General features: G+C 36.2%; 2 protein-coding genes across 2 annotated transcripts; both read left to right on the top strand.

Moving 5' to 3' along the window:
- The first annotated feature begins 5,747 nt into the window (after window positions 1–5,747).
- On the top strand, window positions 5,748–8,404 carry LOC111490144 (transcription factor bHLH137-like). Its single transcript, XM_023138652.1, has 7 exons — window positions 5,748–6,128; window positions 6,555–6,737; window positions 6,812–6,877; window positions 7,456–7,524; window positions 7,608–7,691; window positions 7,775–7,978; window positions 8,064–8,404. Exons 1-7 carry the CDS (start codon window positions 5,802–5,804, stop codon window positions 8,157–8,159), a joined length of 1,029 nt encoding a protein of 342 aa, XP_022994420.1. The 5' UTR covers window positions 5,748–5,801; the 3' UTR covers window positions 8,160–8,404.
- An 8,860-nt stretch (window positions 8,405–17,264) lies between these two features.
- LOC111490111 (vacuolar protein 8) lies at window positions 17,265–19,306 on the top strand. The gene has a single exon (XM_023138605.1). It carries the CDS (start codon window positions 17,350–17,352, stop codon window positions 19,003–19,005), a length of 1,656 nt encoding a protein of 551 aa, XP_022994373.1. The 5' UTR covers window positions 17,265–17,349; the 3' UTR covers window positions 19,006–19,306.
- The last annotated feature ends 1,565 nt before the right edge of the window (window positions 19,307–20,871 follow it).

Below are 20,871 nucleotides of genomic sequence, written 5' to 3'. Positions count from 1 at the left end.
AATAGTGCTTCACTATTGGTTCCTTCCCATCTACGTCCATATAATTAAAGCCTTTTCTTTTGTCCCAAATAATTTAATTTTAAAGTTGATGAAAACTTTTCCGAGTATGACGGTGGGTTGTAAAGAAGCTACCGGTGATATTGAATTAAGACACTGCTACTCATGTTAGCTAATTTAGAGAATGATCGGGTTTATAAGTAAGAAATACATATCCACTAGTATGAGGTCTTTTGGGGAAGTTCAAAACAAAACCATGAGAGCTTCTGCTTAAATTAGACAAATATCATACTATTGTGGAGATTCGTGGTTCCTAATATGGTATCAAAGTCATGCCCTTAAAAGGAGTCGAGTCTCGATTAAGGAGAGACTGTTTGAGGGTTCCATAGGCCTTAGAGGAAGCTCTATAGTGTACTTTGTTCCGTAGGCCTCAGCAGTTGTGTACCCGTCTCAATTAAGGGGAGACTATTCAAGGGTTCCACAGGTCTCAAGGAAGGCTCTAGAGTGTACCTTGTTCCATAGGCCTCAACAGTTGTATACCAGCCTTGATTAAGGAAAGACTGTTTAAGGGTTCCATAGGCCTCAGAAAAGGCTATAGAGTGTACTTTGTTCCATAGGTCTCAGTAGTTATATAATAGCCTCGAGTAAGGGGAGACAGTTCGAGGGTTCCATAGGCCTCACGGAAAGCTCTATAGTGTACTTTGATCCATAGGCATCAATTGTATACTAGCAACAGTCCATGTGAGATTCTTTTACGGTTTAAAGCTTAAAATAAAACTTTTCAAATTCTATGAACATAAACGAGACCTGTCATAAAGTACAAAAATATTATATATAATTCATGCAACCCACCGAGACGGGAAAATGTCGAGCTAGTTCTTTCTTACCCTATGGCTCATGCAAAAGGAAATGGTACATAAAACTTCAGAACATGGGGACAGCAAGTAAGAACATAAATGAAAGAAACATGAGATGTGGGCAACGTTGGATGTGGTCTCTTGGGCTGTTGGAAATTGGGAAACGTGAAAGATATTACAAGATGATGAAAGTATATAAATAAGTATCGATAAATTGTACATTTTTGTTGGTTAGCACGTGTGAACTCATTCATTCTATAAAATTATTATGAACTCTATAATCAATAATGTTTTGCGCTCGGATAGGTCTAGACAATATAGGTCGAGGTGCCAAAAATTAATATAAAGTCATTAGTCACCATGAATATGCATCAAAATATCTCGAGTAAGTACAACATAAGTCTATCTCAGCCAATCAGTAAATAGACCAAATATATATAGAGAGAGAGGTGAAGTCCCAAGGAAAAAAAAAACTTGAATCAAAATTTCAATTAAAAATGGTTGCAATTTGTAATAGCGTAAGTCATCACTAATAGATATTGTCTACGTGCTTCGTTCCTCCAATCCATGTGGTATCTCACAATCCACTCTCCCTTTAGACCCAACGTTCTTGTTCGCATACCACTCAATATCTAGCTCTTGTACCATTTGTAACTGTTCAAGCCCATCGCTAACAGATATTGTCTACTTTAACCCATTACGTATCATCATCAACTTCACGGATTTAAAACGTGTATGTTAAGGAGAGGTTTCTATACTCTTATAAAAAATTCTTCGTTTCACTCTCCAACCTATATGTGATCTCACAAATACTAGCTACAGTGTTTCAAAGGGTAAATACGTAATTTTAAGGAAAAAAATTTACATACGCGAGTTATTCTTTACAACCGTGACAGTTTTAACTTGAATCACAGATGAATCAAATCTTGTTTTCTATTAGCCTACAAATAGAATCAATTATTTCTGTAAATCACTTTCGTGTATCGAATGAAGTTAACTTTTTTTAGAAGTGGAACATTTTGATACGGACAAATCGAAAAGATTTATTCTTTTTTTTTATTACATTAAGTATATAAACTAAGAAATTATTAATGTAAATTAAATTCTATCTACATAAGTTACAAATTACCCCTTTGAGTTAAATGGATTAAAAAAATGTTGAATATTCAAATTTACAGCTGGATGGTTTTGATTGGGTGGAGAGTACAATTGGGCCGAACTTAAAAGCCTAACAGTCCAACAAAGCTACCGACAAGGCCCATTATTAATTTCACATTTTGACCTATAATTCCTTTCCTCCTTTCTCTCTCATGTAAAATGACATAATACTCCCTCTCACAAACCTAGAATGAGACATATTTTCGAGTATTCGTGTATAGCCTGAGGAGGCCCAACGTCCTCACTGAGGTCAATGTCTAGCTCTGATATCAACTGTAATAGTTCGAAACTACTGCTAATATATATTGTCCGTTTTAGCTATCGTCGTCAACTCTTGGTTTTAAAACTCGTTTGTTAAAGAGATATTTCCACGCACTTGTAAAGAAGGATTCGTAAATTTAGTGCAACTTATTTCGAGTTTGAATTAGTTATGGAATATATGATATTCGTAATCATTTAATATCTGGAATAATCAGTTAAATTTGAATAATAGTATATTTTATTTTATTACCAAAATTTAGTTAGTTTATATTTTCTGTGTAGATATTATTTAGTATATTGTATCTTATTTAAAAGTTGTAAAATATTATGAAGATTAAGAACATTTGATCCCAATTTTATTTCTCTTTCTTAGTTGTGTATTCTTTCGTTGAGTAATAATATTTTCATATCTATTCACACTTTTGAACGGTAGATATTGCGTCAATTTTGAATCGAAATACGATCTCACATTTTGTCAATGTATATATAATTTAGTAGTAATTGATTTTTGAACGTACCCATTTAAGCTCAAATTGATTCAAACCATAAGCTCGAAACAAAGCATAAGCTCATAATTGATTCAGCCCACTCTAAGAAAATGAGAAGAAAACCTCAATCATGGACTCATCGAGTCGTGATGATCGAGGACAACATATAATAGACAATTGTCCCATCGCAAGGATTTGTCATGTCTCGTCATATGGAAATGGTACCGAACACTTTAAGAGACTATTATAATATTGGGGTCTACTCCTACATAAAAACACGCGAACTCTTACCTATGATCAACTCTAGACTGTTTCGATTACACGACTGATTTAAGAGTGTTAACTATCCCCACAAACAAACATGAGTATTTAGAACTTATTCATACCATTTTAAAAGTTAGAATTTCATTTTTGCATTTTGATAAAACCTCCTCATCCAGTCATACTTGTTTAACAATCCACATTTTGTTTGACACGTTCTAAATTTTAACAATCGACATGTTCGACTCGGTCCATGGTTCCCCTTGTAACCAAACCAAACTTGTAACAGTCCAAGCTTACTACTAGCAGATATTGTCCACTTTGACCCGTTACGTATTGTCATCAGTCTCACAATTTTAAAACGTGTCTATTAGGGATAGGTTTCCACACCCACATTTTGTTTGACACGTTCTAAAGTTTAACAATCGACATGTTTGACTCGGTCCATGGTTCCCCTTGTAACCAAACCAAACTTGTAACAGTCCAAGCTCACTACTAGCAGATATTATCCACTTTGACCCGATACGTATTGTCATCAGTCTCACAATTTTAAAACGTGTCTATTAGGGATAGGTTTCCACACCCACATTTTGTTTGACACGTTCTAAAGTTTAACAATCGACATGTTTGACTCGGTCCATGGTTCCCCTTGTAACCAAACCAAACTTGTAACAGTCCAAGCTCACTACTAGTAGATATTATCCACTTTGACCCGTTACGTATTGTCATCAGTCTCACAATTTTAAAACGTGTCTATTAGGGATAGGTTTCCACACCCTTATAAGGGATGTTCCGTTCCCCTCCAACCGGTGTGGGACTTCAATATCCATCTCTTGGGGGCCCCCAACGACCTCGCTGACACACCGTCCAGTGTTTGGCTATAATACCATTTGTAACACTTAAAACCCACCGCTAACAAATATTGTCCATTTTAACTCATTACATATTTCAGCCATACGGTTTTAAATAACTCTGTTAGAAAAAGGTTTCCACACCCTTATAAGGAATACTTCGTTACCCTCTTAAATCAATGTGGAAGCTCACAAAACTAAACCGTACACATGTATTTACAAATTACAATTTTAACCTTAGAGTGAATGTATGTATGTATGGGTAGCTAATTAATTATTGCAATTGAATTTGTTTGTATAGACAATTTGATAGAAACGCTTTCCCTTCGGTGGTATCAACAACCGGCTGCTGCCCCCACTCCCCCCTCTCCCTCCAACACTTTTCTCATACCATTTTGCATTGCTTTTGTTATGTGTCGTATCAAACTTCATCGGTTTCTACCATTCTTCCGATCTAAAAAAGATTTATCAGACATCCGCTAGCGGATATTGTCTTTTTTGCATTTTTCTTTTCAAACTTCCCCTCAAGATCTAAGGGGAGGTTTCCACACCCTTACGAGAAATGTTTCGTTCCCCTCTCCAATCGATATGGGATCTCACAATTCACTCTTCGTTCGAGGCCCAATATCCTCACTAACACTCATTCCTCTCTCCAATCGATATAGCATCTCACAATCTACTCCCTTCGAGGCCTCACCTCCTCACAACCTTTGTACGTTTTATCATTATATATCTTCTAGATTCATCCCTGATCTATTTTCTCGATAAATTTATACATAAAATATCTAAATGTTTCTAGAACATTCTACAAAGTTATAGACAGTGAACTCGTATAATTACCGTATTTAATCTTATTGGACTAGATAGTGAACCTCAATGGATCATGGTTATGGTTGGTAGACTATTAGGTAGAAATTAAATCTAAAAAAGAAAAAAACAATTTATGTATTAATATTGAAGAACAGCCCCATAAATATATGTTAAAAAATAATTATTAATCAAACAAGACAAGCAGTCGACAAGCGGGGAGTTAATGTTTTCGTTTGAAATAGTTGTCACCAGCTTTCTTCCTATCATCTTCTCCTTTTTATATATAATTAATTAATTAATTAATATTATTAATATAACCGCAAACCACCCGGTAGAAATTGTCTGTTTTGTCTCATTACATATAATTTTAGTTTCACAATCAATATAACAGCTCAAACACATCGCTAGTAGATATTATCAATTTTTGCTCCTTACGTATCAGCTGCCAGCCTCACACAGTTAACATAACAACTCAAACCCACAATTAGTAGATATTATCCATTTTTGTTCGTCATCAGTCTCACAATTAATATAACAACTCAAACTCATCGCATATTGTTCACTTTTGCTCGTTACGTATCGTTGTCAGTCTCACAGTTAATATAACAGCTCAAACTCATCATTAGTAGCATTGTTTGACTTGTTATATATCATCATCAGCCTCACAATTCATTTAGCAACTTAAACCCACAACTAGTAAATATTGTCCACTTTGGTCCGTCACATATCAACCTCACAACTAATACAACATCTCAAACTCACCACTATAATAGATATTGCCGCTTTGACCTGTTACGTATCGTCGTTAGCTTCACAGTTTTTAAAACACATCTACTGCAGAGGTTCCTACACCCTTGTAAAGAAGGTTCCGTCCTCTTCTATAACCAACGTGGGATCTCTGAGTTAATCCCACGAACAAAAAAATTCTAACCTACCCAAGACCAGTCAATAGTTTTGCATGGGAATACGTTATCCTCATGTTTCAGCATCTTCTCTTTCTCTCTCCTCTTTTTTTTTTTTTATTTGTTTGTTTGTTTATCTCAATCCTTCGTCTTTATAACCCTCACCCTCTAAGCATTTCTTGCACTCACCTTCTCCAAACCTTCCATTGTTCATCAATGGCAGCCTTTTCATATCAATACCAACCATTTCTTCTTGACTCAATCCTTCAAGCCAACAATACCCTCAAAATGGGTGGCTTTTTGGATGAACCAAATTTCAATATCAATTGCTTCACTCAATTCTTCCCTCAAGAACAAGAACCAGAACAACCCATTTACTGTTTTCCCGAGCTCTGTAAACAGAGCCCTGAATCTTTCAGTTTGGTCGAGAAATCCGATAGCGGTGAGCCGGTAAGTCAATTGAAGCCCGTTGTGACTTCCGCTTGTAGTAAGAAAAGGAAGGGCCGTGGAAATAACTCCTCCGCCAACTCCGCCCAATCTAAGGTTTGAAAGGTTTCTCTTTTTTAACACATATTGTCAGCTTTGACCGGTTACATATCGTCTTTGGCTCCACCCAATCTAAGGGAGAGGTTTCCACACCCTTATAAGGGATGCTTTGTTCTCTTCTTCAACTGATGTGGGATCTCACAATCCACCCTCTTGGAGTTCAGCGTATTCGCTGGCACACCGCTTAGTGTTTGCCTCTGATATTATTTGTAACAGCTCAAACTTACCGCTAGTAGATATTATCAGTTTCACGATTTTAAAACGTGTTTACTAGGGAGAGGTTTTCACACTCGTACAAGGAACGTGTTTCGTTCCTCTCTCCAACTAATGGAAAATCTTAGAATTCACCCGTTCAATGTTTGGTCTGATACCATGCGAGATCTCACTCACATGTAATTTTTTTTTGTTCATGGGGTGTTTTAGGAAAGCATTGGGAAGAAGGTGAAAACTAAAAGGGAATTGGATGAAAGGAAAGAAGGAGATGAAAAGGGCAAAACTGGGAAAAAAGAGGAGAAACAAGGTTCAGAAGATGGTGCTCCGACGGGTTATGTTCACGTCAGAGCTAAGAGGGGCCAAGCCACTGATAGCCACAGTCTTGCTGAGAGGGTAAGATAATTATTATTGAATTTATTTCCTTTTATGGCCCCACACGCTAATAACGACATGTCGTGTCGTTTCAGGTGAGAAGAGAGAAGATTAGTGAAAGGATGAAGACATTACAACGACTTGTTCCTGGTTGTGACAAGGTAAATATTATCTTTTTCGTAATTTTTCAGTAGCAAACACGTTTTAAAATTTTAAGTGGAATTTCGAAAGGAAAAACTCAAGAGGACAGTATATGCTAGTAGTGTGTCAGCGAGAACGTTGGGCTCCTAGAGGGTTGATTCACAGAAGTGAAAAGACGACAATGTCTACTAGTGGTGCGCTTAGGCTGTACTAGTGGTGTCTACTAGTGGTGTGCTGATTCACAGAAGTGAAAATCCAAAGACGACAATGTCTACTAGTGGTGCACTTGAGTTGTACTAGTGGTGTCTACTAGTGGTGCGCTTGGGCTGTACTAGTGGTGTCTACTAGTGGTGCGCTTGGGCTGTACTAGTGGTGTCTACTAGTGGTGCGCTTGGGCTGTACTAGTGGTGTCTACTAGTGGTGCGCTGATTCACAGAAGTGAAAATCCAAAGATGACAATGTCTACTAGTGGTGCACTTGAGTTGTACTAGTGGTGTCTACTAGTGGTGCGCTTGGGCTGTACTAGTAGTGTGCTTGGGCTGTTATATTCCTCCTCCTCCTCCTCACAATGGCTTATGTCGGTTTTGGTGATGAACAGGTAACAGGGAAGGCGCTTATGTTAGATGAAATTATCAACTATGTTCAGTCTCTACAAAATCAAGTTGAGGTAACAACATGTTCTGTTCTTTAGTTAGGTTGGTTTTGACTCTCGATCGATCAAAACGAATAACCGTAAAATTTCTCTTTCAGTTTCTCTCCATGAAGCTCACTTCTTTGAACCCAATTTTCTTCGACTTCAGAATGGACTTAGACGGCCTCATGATCCAACCCGAGGTATAAAAACCAACACCCTTTTAAAAAAAAAAAACTAGTTTTTCTCATAAACTTCAATCTAAATCCTTCATTATTACAAACAGTCATCCTCCTTGAGTAGCATAACGCCACAACTACCAGCAATGGCGCAATGCAGCGTCATATCACCACCGACATTGATCGACACCACCACTACAACGACACCAACCCCAACAATCGCCACAAATACCTATCCATTAATAGACAATTCAGCTAATTTATTTCTACTCCAACCAGTGATGAATCCAAACGCATACATTCAATCTCAGGTAACTTAATCGTTTAATATCTAAAAAAATTCATCGTTTTCTTCAAAAACATTACAGAACCTTAAAAAAACATGTTCTTTTTCAGGACAACGTTAAGGTTTCATCATGGGACGTCGAAGAACATAAACGAAAGCTTCTTATTTCATCGGGAATTGGCGACAACTTGAGCTACTTCCATTAAAGAACAGCTTTGAATTCGAAATTAAAATTCTTCGTTCTTCGAACCATAAAAACAAAAGGTGATTGGAATGATCGAAAGTGGACAGAGAACATGAATAAAGTCGAAGTAGCAGAAATCAATGGACAACGAACACAGAGGATCGGATCTTTTCAACCCATTAATGTTCCCTCTCAGTTGGCTGCTCAAGTTTCGAGAATCTGCGGTGAATTTTTTTAGATCAAAAAATAAATTTTATTTATTTTTAATGTATTAGTCTTAGATCATATATATTATAAAAAAAAAAATTAATTGATTAGCCTATATCCATTTTCATTCATATTGTCGAGATTTATCAAACTATATGTAGTAGTGTTCATACGATTCGAGAATTTGATCAATTCGAACTATAAAAATTGAATTTTTTGAAAACGGAGAGATGTTCGTAGGTTGACATTTTTTGGTTGGGTCAACTTGACTAATCCAAAAATTAGATTACTATCTAACCCAACCCTATCGTACTTTTAAGATTATTGTGAATATTAAGAATATTTAACATTTGTGACTGATGTTAGTGATGTATTGTGAGTTGTGAATGTTTGATGTTTAAGTTTTATGAAATTTTAGTTTAAGTGACGTAGATCGTGGAGTAGGTTTTTTCAAAATAATTAAAAAATAAAAGACAACTCAATTCAATCCAACCCGAAAACTTGAACAGAAAAAAGATGATTCGATTGAGTTTGGTTGTGAATTCTTTTTAGGCCTCTCACCTCACAAACCCAACTAACCCGATATAAGGTTTCTCCAACCCAACTCAACTCGTATACCCTCCTAAGTTCAAGTCCACCGCTAACAGATATTATCTGCTTTGACATTGCGTATTACCATTAGTCTCAAGGTTTTAAAACGCGTTTATTAGAGAGATGCTTCATTCTTTTCTTCAACGGATATGTGATCTTACAATCCACCTCATTGGGGACTCAGCGTCCTCGCGGCATACTGTTCGATGTCTAGCTTTGATATCATTTGTAATAGCTCAAGTCCACCATTAGTAGATATTGTCGGTTTTGGCTTGTTACGTATCAACGTCAACGTTATAGTTTTAAAACGCGTCTATTCCATACACTTATGAAGAATGTTCCATTCTCCTCTCCAATCCAGGTGGGATCTCTCGTGGTAGCATTTAAAAAATGAAAAAAAAAAATGGAGGAATCTTGGAGTTGATTTGTGTTTTTTAATGAAGTTTGGAGAATACTATAGTGGTGAATATTGTTAAGACATGGAGTTATGTGAACAGAACATTGTGTTTGTAGGGTTTTGTCGGGCAAATTGCCGATGTTGTCAAACTTGCACAATACCAAAATATATTAATTAATCGTACCATAAAATCCTGTTTTTTTTTTTTTTTAAATTAAATTAAGTGTAATGATTTTTATTAGTTTAAAAGAACTCGATTAAAATGGAATAATTTTCGACGGACGTCACATCCAAATAAAGAAAAGTTACCTAAATAAATTAAGATCACATACGTCACGAGAAAGTTTCGGTAATTATTGCATGTGAACCATACTAATTAAGATAAAATAAAACTAACCCATCAAAATAATTTATAATTACAATTGACCCACGAATTAATGCGATGAAATTATTAGAAATGTACCATTTGACTTGAGAAGTGAAGAAAAAATTCAATTATTTGTATTTAATTAATTATCGACACCCAAAAATATTATAAATAATTCAAGTTTCCAAGAAGTTTTAAGAAACTGTTTTAAATGTGCGGTTGATTCGATTAAACTAGGAAAAATAGAGTCCGGTAACGCTCCATGTCCCAAATTTGGATTAGTACACGAAATGTAAATTCTGTACATGACTGTCTTGATATTCCCCTCAACATGGTTATGTTTATTTAACACCCTAAATCTAGATTGAATATCTGACGGCTTTGACATTTCTCTCTATCCTTAGTGACATGATCATGTTTCTATAATGCCCCATGTCCAGTATTTGGATTAGTACTTAAAATTCATATTTGGTATTTGATGGCCCTAGCATTCCCCTGCGACATGGTCATGTTTCTGTAACACTCCATGCCCAAAATTTGGATCAATACTCGAAATCCAGATTCAAGACCTAATGGCTCTGGCATTCCCCATGGGTCATGTTTCTGCAATGCCCTATGCTCAGGATTTGGATAAATACTCAAAATCCAGATTCGGTACCGGATGGCCCTAACATTCCCCTGAGTCATGGTCATGTTTTTGTAAAGTCCCATGCCAAGGATTTGGATCACTACTCGAAATCCATATTCAATACCTAATGGTTATGACATTCTCCTACAAATCTTGTGACATGATCATAGTTCTGTAACGCCCTATGCCCAAGATTTAGATCAGTACCCAAAATTCAGATTCGATACCTAATGACCTTAACATTCCCCTACAACATGGTCATGTTTCTGTAACGCCCCATGCCCAAGAGAGTGAGGACTATCCCTACAAGACCAACACGAGTCATTCCAACATGCTTTATCCTCACTCACATGCATACCATGAAAATTTTTAAAAGGTCATCTAACATAAAATTACTCCAAATAAAACACGTTTAACCACGAAGTTCATATAATTAAGTCACTGGAAAAGAAAAATGCACCTTCTTTAACATCTTTCTTAATCAATCTTCAAAATCTCTCTCATTCAAACACGGTCTCTGTTCATTCATGTACTCCCTCCTTCACTCGGGTATCACATAAACAACCGACAAAATTCAACTTAACATTAGGATCAAACATGAATCCAAAGTAATTTAGATTGAGATTAGGATTAAACAAAAGAAGCAAAGGATAAGTAAATGGGGTTTCTTTGTTCATCACCTATTGCCTACAATAGCCCCACATGTTGAATTGTTCTCATCATGATAATTTTGGACCCCAAAGTAGATCTCCCATATGTCATATAATATAATTAAATTAATAAAATAATTTCATATCAAATTTAAAAAAAATATATATAAAATTAAGAAAATAAAATAAAATAATTATAGCTGGAAATGGTGTTATATTAGAATTATTTGCAACCCACCAGCCCATCAATTTCCTTTTTCAAGGGACCCACCTGTTTTTTTTTTTTAATTAATTTTTTTAAAATATATAAATATTTAAATGAAATAACAATAATTTCTCTCATTTAATTGGGTGGTCACCACCTGATATTATAATTAATAAAATAACAATAATTTCTGTCAATTTAATATTTATTACACTAAATTGCTTTATTTTTAAATTAATATTTTTTTAATTATGAATTTTGTGTATGAGGTAGCCGACATTCATGTATGGCCTTATGTCTTGTGCTGAAATTTCACCATCATCGTTTTATTCAAAATTGTTTTTATTTTATTTTATTTTATTTTTGGGTTTTATTTATTTTCAAATTTCTTTTGTGTGTATGAACAATAAGTAGAATCTCTCTACATTTAATACCAATGTGATTTAAATTTATTATTGATTGATTAATTGTTAATTATTGTGTAACTACTTTTTAAAGCCATAATCAATTCTCTCATGATAACTAGTTGCAATAATTATAAAAGATCTTTATATTCCATTATGAATTTTTAATGTGTATTTTGGTAGACGAACACGACTTGAGCATAAGCTTTCTCATGGCTTTGCTTTGGGCTTCCCAAAAGAACTCAAACTAATGAAGTTAGTATTCCTCACTTATAAACCCATGTTCATTCTCTAAATTAGCCGATGTGGGACTTTCATCATCCAACACCTCCCCTCGAACAAAGCACGCCTCCCCTTAATCGAGGCTCGACTCCTTTGGAGTCAAGGAGTCTTAGTCATTTTTTATTGCCTTCGGAGGCTTGACTCCTTTGACTCCTTTTTTTCTTTTTGGAGTCCTTTGTTCGATTGGCACTGCTAAGTTTAGGGCATGGCTCTGATACCATGTTAGACGAACACGACTCTCCACAATGCTATGATATTGTCCACTTCGAGCATAAACTCTCATGGCTTTGCTTTGGGCTTCCCAAAAGGCCTCAAACCAATGGAGTTAGTATTCCTCACTTATAAACCCATGTTCATTCTCTAAATTAGCCGATGTGGGACTTTCATCATCCAACATATTTTATTTACGTAAATTTCAGTTTATATTTTATATATTGGTATATAAATGAATGTAGATCACATCTAAATGAGAGCGATCTTGAGGATAAGATAATTAAGAAAGGCTTAAAAAAGAATTGAAAGTTATTACACATACTAACAATGAATATCTTCCTTTTCGAGAACTCAATCATAGAACCTTCAAAGTTAAATGTGGTTTGCTTGGAATAATTTATGATGGATTGCCTTTTGGGAATTGTCATAGGAAGCCCGTGAGCGTATGAGTGAAGACAAAACATGCTAAAAGGAGCGAAAAATAGCCCAAGCCCACCACTAACAAATATCCACCCCCTTTGGAGATAGCGTTTTTGCTGGCACGCCGCCTACTAGTAAATATTGTCCTTTTGGGGCTTTCCTTTTTTAGCTTCCTTTCAAGGTTTTAAAACGCGTCTGTTAGGGAGAGATTTCTACACCCTTATAAAAAAATGTTTCGTTTCTCTCTTCAATCAATGTGAGGTCTCACCCTAGGAAAACGTCGGAGTCATCGGTGTTGAATCCGAATTATGAATCCTAGTCATGGATCATTACAATAATACTAAAGTTTAGGGCGGAATAACAAAATACTTGCTTTTGGGTTTTGTCTCTTGGGTTTTGTCTCGTTAGATCGAAATCTTGACCACAAAGCAAATGAGCAGATGGGTACAAAACAACGAAGAAAACGAGTTCATTTTCGTAACAAAGCTTAACCCAGATCTCATTTTTGTGAGATCTTTCTCGTGTTCGAGTTGGTTTGGTTTGATTACGAGAAATAAATGGATGAGTCGGAGTGAAGTCATTTTCCTCGCTTTTATCTTTTCAATGAAAGCAAAAAAAGGAAGTACTTTGGAGGATTCAAAATAATGCATAGAACCCTAAAGGTTAGGCCACAAAATTGACCACTCCATCCACTCTCTTTTTCCTCCAAACATCCCACAAACTACACATAAAGAAAAACACTTCTTCTGCTATCAATCTCTCATCTCGGCGCCCCACAGTCGATCCAAGAGAATCATCATGGTCGAGTCGTCTTCGTTGTCTACATCGTCGTCACCGTATTAACTGATGGGCGACCCAGAAGAGGCTGGGGGAGGGACCAGTGGGTTTGAAAGAGAGAGAGGTGGTTGCAGCCAAAATGGGGTCAGGGTCCACCGGTGGAAACACCCTATGGCTCGGCCCCTCACCCATTGAATTGCCTTGTCCCTTTCCCTCTCTCGTAACAAAATAATAATAATGTGTCCACATCCATTCACCATCTAACCCTAACTCATGCATGGGATGTCCCCCAAATTAATTAATTAAATAAATAAATAACCCAAATTTCATAATTATTAAATTATAAATATCGATATTAGGAATGTTGAAAAAATATTGACCCGACTAACCCAACTCAACTCATTTAAATTAGGTTAAAATTTATTGGTAATTTTTGTAAAAATATTATAATTTTATTTGATTCTATAATTAATTTTTCGTTTATTTACTTTTGAACGGCACTTAACAATAAAATTTTAAGTTTTTAAACGTAATTTTTCAAAATTATAGTGAAATTGAGTAGCAAATTTAAATAATAAATAGATATTTTACGACCTGAACCAATCAACCCAATCCAGATAAATTTAATAAATTTGGAACCAAATCTTCAATGTGCAAGAAAATTTGAATCAATGACATGTGGCACATTTGCTAATGTGGTGTTCGACGTGTCGTTGATGTGGCAGTTGATGTGACATCCAACGATCGACGTGGAGTTGATGGGGCAATTGATATGACGTCCACGTGTGCTGATGTGGCATATAACAGTCAGCTTTTCAAAGTGGGGATGACTTGTTGGGTGACGTGGCAAGGCAAATGTGGACAAATGACGTCTCGACACGTGGTGAGTTGTTTCGAATTCAATTATAAAAAAGGATAGAAGAATAAATCCCGAGTTCTTTCCTATGATCACCATTTGATCTCCACCATCCAATTTAAATTGAGGGCTCATGATTTGGGCTTACGGATTTGGGCTTCGGTGAGCCCAATTTGAAGCCTGGATCTGAGTGAGATTGGTTTGATGAGCCCAGTTACCAAACAGCCCGACTCGGCTAACTCATTCATTTGGCCCAATACAAGCTAGACGTTCGATATGGGCCTAATTTGTTGGGCCTTCCCACTTTCTCATTTAAGTCAGTTGACTTTTTTCACTCCGGTTGAATTGAATTTTTTAAAAATAAAAAATACGGTTCAATTGATGGGTTATTATTACTTTTAGTCCGGTTAATTCAACAACCAGAAAATAGGACTACAATAGAACCTTACATTTGAAATAGTAGAAGGGCATGTATAACAACCCAAGCTCACGGATCTCACAATCCACCCCCTTCGAGGCCTAATGTTTTGGCCGACACTTGTTTCCTTCTCTAATTGATGTGGGATCCCCTAATCCACCCTCCTTCGGGTCTGAGTGTCATTCCTGGTACATTGCCTCGTGTCCACCCCCTTCGGGCTCAACCTCTCTTGTTGGTACATCGCTCAGTGTCTGGCTCTGATACCATTTGTAATGCTCCAAGCCAACCGCTAGGAGATATTGTTCTCATTGTGTTTTTCCTCCCAGACTTCCTCTCAAGATTTTGTTGTTAAGGAGAGGTTTACACACTCTTATAAAAAAAAATGTTTTGTTCTCCTCTCTAACCAAGGTGAGATCTTACAATATGAGAGAAACAAAAACTCATATCATGAATTGAAACGAACAAGTGGTGAAATGGGTCGTGCACCCAAACCCAACCAAGTGGTGAAATGGGTACCAAACCAAAAGATGGTTGCTGCTAGAGTTGCAGCAAAGAAACAATTTGAGTATCAACATCATCATTGTAAAGCGCTATCTTTAGCTTTTGTCCATTCGTTTGGGAGTTTTTGTACATTCATTTGATAACGATTTTACAAGTAAATTCTTTATTTACAACTTTTTAAAATAATTTTGTGTACCATAAAATGAGAGAGCTAAATAAGAATCGGTTGTGTATTAATTCTTGGTTATGTCAATAGTCACACTCTTGAATTATAAGGTAAGAGTTTAAATTCATGCCACGATCTTTATAACGAACCACACCGACATAAAAATGTTTTGTATCCTTGGAAAGCTAGCTTTCTTGCTTACACACCACCCAATATTTGCCGTTGAAACTATTTGTAACACGAATGTAGGATCTCAAAATTCATTTTCTTCGGGGATCCAGCGTCCTCTCTGACACACCGAGTCTCGCAATCCACCCTCTTCGGAAACCCAACGTCTATGCTAGCATACCACTTGATATCTAATTTTGATACCATTTGTAACACTATGTGAAATCTCACAATCTACTCTGTTTACTCTGTTTGGAAGAGTATTTTTGAAATAAAATACTAACATTTTCCATCTAAAATTAATGGTAAAGATATTATTGATATATGAGTAAGAGACACTATCTCCATTAATATAAAATAAATAAAATTATGAAATTTTATACTCCGAACGGGACAATATCATATGAATTTGAAGGTTCAAATACACGTCTATACAAAAAAAAAAAAAAAAAAAAAAAAAAAAATTCACCATTTTCTCCAAATGGGCAAATTGTAGCTTATTTTATTTGTGACACAAATTAATAGTGATAATTTAAAATATATTTTTCACAAAACCCTCAGGGTTTTTTGTATTTATTAATTGTCCAAAAGGCATTGGAAATTGAAAAGATTATTTCTGCCACTCATAATTTTTATGGCTTTTTTCTGTAATTTTTAACCTTTTGTGGTGCTATGAACAAAAAGCAATAAAAAGTGGGGTAAATAAAGTAAATACAATTTTATGAGGGGCCATAAATGAAGTTTCAACTGTCTGACTCTCAGGAAATCTGGGCAAAAGGTAAAAGCGCAAAAGTAGAAGGGTTTAACGGTAAATAATAAAACTTCCAAAAGGGTCCATTTTGCAAATAATAAAACTACCGTACAAATCCCGCCACCGCTGTTCGGCGCCCGGCGCCACCGTCGCTGACTTTGCCGATTGCTACTTGACTTGCCCACCGTCCATTCTCTCACTCGTCTACGCGCCTTCTTTCACTCTCTCAAAAATAAAATTAATTAATTTTTTATTTTTTTTAGAAAAGAGGGTTTGGAGTTTATTAAATTAATAAAATATCTGAGTTTTATCTTAAAAAATAATACTTTAAATTTTTTTAACATTTTAAATAATACGCAAAAAATACCTTTAAAATTTTAAAAAATTTAAAAAATATATGTATAGTTGATTCTATATGGAAATTCCATATATTAATAGTTGTTTGAATTTTCAAATATTTTATTAATTCTATTTGTATTTTTTAAAAAAGCTAAAAAATATCATTAATTTGTTTAATTTTTTTTGGAGATGATTTGTGAAGTTTAAATAGACAGTTTTGGTTCCTATATTGACGATAATAGCTTTTTTTTTTGAAGTTTTTTTTTAAATATTAAAAATTTTAATGCTACCTTTAAAATTTAATAGGTATTTTTGAAATAGGGTAAGAGTATTTTCGAAATTTTTAAAAAAATTTGAAGAGTATTTTAAAAATACTATTTAAAATATTATCTCTTTTATAAAATAATTTAGATTAAAATAAAATAACCAGAAATTCAAATTATTTTGCTTTAAAAATAAATAACATGCCATAAATTTAGACATTAATTAGAGACAAAAATGGCAAAAGTTTGATATTAATTAATTTATTTTTTGAAAAATTAAAATTAAATTCTAAATGAAGCCGGACAACCTATTAAAGTGCTCTTCGACAGAACCATCCTAAAAGGTTTGCATAATAATAATAAATAAACAAATAATCCAACTTTTTCAAAAACTATTAAAATAATGAGATGTCAGAGCCAATGGTACGGCGAGTGTAACGCACTCTCCTACAATGCGAGTGGGTCATGTAGTTGCTAATTTTATAATAAATATATAATTTTTTTTCTTGTAGCTGAAGTAGCTGGAATTTGGTGCCCTTTTTCATACCAACGCCCACTTTCTTCCTTGTAGGCTTGCAGAATCTCCGGCTACCTCCTGCACTCAACGCCATGAAAATACCGCCGGAGAACGACCAGTTTTCTCTTTCAAACGACCGGATTTCTTCTCTTCTTGATGATATTCCGCTCATCAACAATTTCAAGGGAAAATGGTCTTCAATCAGAGCGAAACTCTCCGATCTTCGCACACAATTGATAGATGTTTCTGAGTTTCCGAATTCGTCTTCCAATCCTCTTTCTGTTGATTTTCTTCATTCTGTTTTGAAAGCTCTTAGTGAGGCGGCTTTTCTCTCGGAGAAGTGCCGGAATCCGGAACTTTCCGATGGTAAACTCAAGACTCAGAGCGATATTGACTCGGTTCTTGCGAAGTTGGACTCTCTACTTAAAGATGGTGAGGTTTTGATTCGGAGTGAGATTCTTCATGATGGTGCGGTTTCGAGTTCGTCGTCTAGGAGGGAGGCTGTGCGGGCAGAGTCGAGGAATTTAATCACGAGGTTACAGATTGGAAGCATTGAATCGAGGGTATTGGCTATTGAATCGCTGTTGAAGTTGTTGAATGAGGATGATAAGAATGTAACGATTGCTGCGGCTCAAGGGATTGTTCCTGTTCTTGTTCGGCTACTGGATTCCAGTTCTTTAGAACTGAAGGAACGGGCTGTTGCTGCTATTTCCATCGTTTCATCGGTGGATGGTGTTAGGCATTTAATGATTGCTGAAGGTCTACAGCTTTTGAATCACTTGCTGAGGATTCTCGATTCTGGTAGCGGTTTTGCTAAGGAGAAGGCCTGTTTAACCCTCCAACCTTTAAGCATTTCGAAAGAAAATGCTAGATCAATCGGTTCTAGAGGAGGAATTTCATCTCTGTTGGAGATTTGTGAGGCCGGCACTCCCGGTTCTCAAGCCTCAGCAGCTGCTGTTCTTAGAAATCTTGCATCATTTGGTGAAATTAAAGAGAATTTCATTGAAGAGAATGGGGTTATCGTTCTTTTGGGGCTTTTAGCCTCGGGAACTCCGTTAGCTCAAGAAAATGCAATTGGATGTCTATGTAATTTAGTTGCAGAAGATGATAATCTGAAGCTCTTGATCGTTAGAGAAGGTGGGATCGAGCTCTTGAGAAGTTTCTGGGATTCAGCTCCATCAGTTCATAGTCTTGAAGTGGCTGTGGAGCTTTTGGGGCTCTTGGCTTCATCTTCCCCGATCGCCGAAGCTCTTATTTCAAATGGGTTTGTTGATCGGCTTCTTCCAGCTCTAAGCTGCGGAGTATTAGGCGTTAGAACTGCAGCAGCTCGAGCAGTTCACGAGCTCGGATTCTGCACAAAAACAAGAAAAGAAATGGGGGAAGCTGGATTCATCACACCCTTGGTTAATATGTTAGATGGGAAATCTGTTGAGGAGAAAGAAGCAGCTGCCAAGGCATTGTCTTCTCTATTACAATACACAGGTAACAGAAAAATTTTCCAGAAAGAAGAGAAAGGGATAGTAAGTGCAGTCCAACTCTTAGACCCTTCAATATCAAATCTGGACAAGAAGTACCCTGTTTCATTATTAGCCTCGGTTATGATATCAAGCAAGTGTAGAAAGCAGATGGCTGCTGCTGGTGCTGGTTTATATCTTCAAAAGCTTGTTGAAATGAATGTTGATGGATCAAAGAAACTATTGGAATGTCTTGGCCGAGGTAAAATCTGGGGTGTCTTTGCCAGATCTTAGCCATGGTGGGCAGTATCTAAACTCTGTTTATTGTATAGAAGCAGAAACATGATTCATGAATCTGTATGTACAATAGATGTTTGTATATTTTTCATTAATGGGTCTTGATTTTAGTTTATAAGTTCATAACCTTTTGTGTTCTATGTGGTAGATAGAAATATCTAATGCTGCAGTATGCTAGCTGAATTTGAGGATCACTTATACAGATATGATCTAGGTTTGATGACCCAACTTGATTTTGATTCTGTGATGATTACAGCAATCTTCATTGTTCAATAATCGAATGGCACAACTCCAATTATTTCTTGTTCTGTATTATATTATATTTTGTAGCTATCATTCATACAGGTGTTATATTGTTCTAATGATGAAACTAAACGTTCAATAACAGGATGATTGAACTGAAACTTAGGTTTTGATTCCCATCTGAAAGTTTTCTTCAATGAAACTGGTGGAGAAGGTGGCATGGTCTGCTCTGGTTTGTCCTGAAAGCTGGAGTCTTCCAAGTATGTACCTTTTATATTCCGCAAGTCCTTGAATTCTGGAAGGACGACCCTTTTTGAATCCTTCCATGTATTCTTCAAACTAAATGTGAGATTCCATATCAGGAGAACGAAGCATTCTTTATAAGGGTGTAGAAATCTCTCCCTAGCAGGCGCATTTTAAAAACCTTAAGAGGAAACCCGAAAGGAAAAGCCTAAAGAGGACAATATCTGCTAGTGGTAGGCTTGAGCTGTTACAAATGGTATTAGAGCCATACACCAGGCAATGTGCCAGCGAGTTGGCTGAGCCCCGAAGGGGGAGTGGACACGAGGCGGTGTGCCAGCAAGGAGGTTGAGCCCCAAAAGGGGTGGATTATGAGATTTCACATCGGTTGGGGAGGAGAACGAAACATTCTGTATAAGGGTGTGGAAACTTCTCTTTAGCAAACTCGTTTTAAAAACCTTGAGAGAAAACCCGAAAGAGAAATCTCAAAGAGCACAATATTTACTAGTAGTGGGCTTGGATTGTTACACTGAATTATTATAGTAGATTAGATTGCTGATTACCTTTCTATTTACCATATGTTCTTGCCTTCTCATGATAAGTAGTCTAGAACTTGAGGATGATTGTATATCATTTTGACATTATTGATCTGAAATGTGTCTATTTGGTGATGTTGATCCTCCCTGTAACTGTGGGTCTAAAGCACGTGCATCTGTAGTTAAGCATGTGGTTTGTTCACTGATTAAGGCAGAAATAAGACTGTCTTTGTTGGCTGGTTCCTTAACAGGTAAGGGTCCTACTCGACTCTTGGCCCATTCCAGCCATTTCTGTGTTTGACTGAGCTACCCAAAGCTTACTATTTTATTCTCTTTAATCTTTTTTCTTCTTCTTTACATAATGTTGTCCACTTGGAAGCAGATATCTTTCATTATTTTGGAAGCAGTAATCAAATTACTGTTTCATATGTTCTTATCTGTAGTGGATTTGGCCCAATTAAATAGATTCAAGCAGCAGAAACTTTTCTTTTTCCTTGTCTTGCCCTTTTGTAGCCTAGCTGGTTTCATGATGAAATTACAGTGACCAGTCTAGTATCGAATCATGAAAGCTGATCAAAACATGAATATTGTGAGATCCCACACGTGTCTTGGAGAGGGGAACGAAGCATTGTTTATAATGATGTGGAAATCTCTCCCTACCCGACGCATTTTAAAACCATGATGTTGACAGCGATATGTAATGGGCCAAAATGGACAATATCTATTAGTAGTGGGCTTAAGCTTGGAATGTTACAAATAGTAACAGAGCCAAACATCGAGTTGTGTACCAATGAGGATGCTTAGTCCACAAAGGAGGTGGATTGTGAGATCCCACGTCGGTTGG

Source organism: Cucurbita maxima, unplaced genomic scaffold (genome assembly GCF_002738345.1).
Source record: "Cucurbita maxima cultivar Rimu unplaced genomic scaffold, Cmax_1.0 Cma_Scf00015, whole genome shotgun sequence".
In the NCBI taxonomy this organism is placed as follows: Eukaryota; Viridiplantae; Streptophyta; class Magnoliopsida; order Cucurbitales; family Cucurbitaceae; genus Cucurbita; species Cucurbita maxima.
Note: the sequence above shows the minus strand (reverse complement) of the source record. Positions and strands in the feature narration are given on the sequence as shown.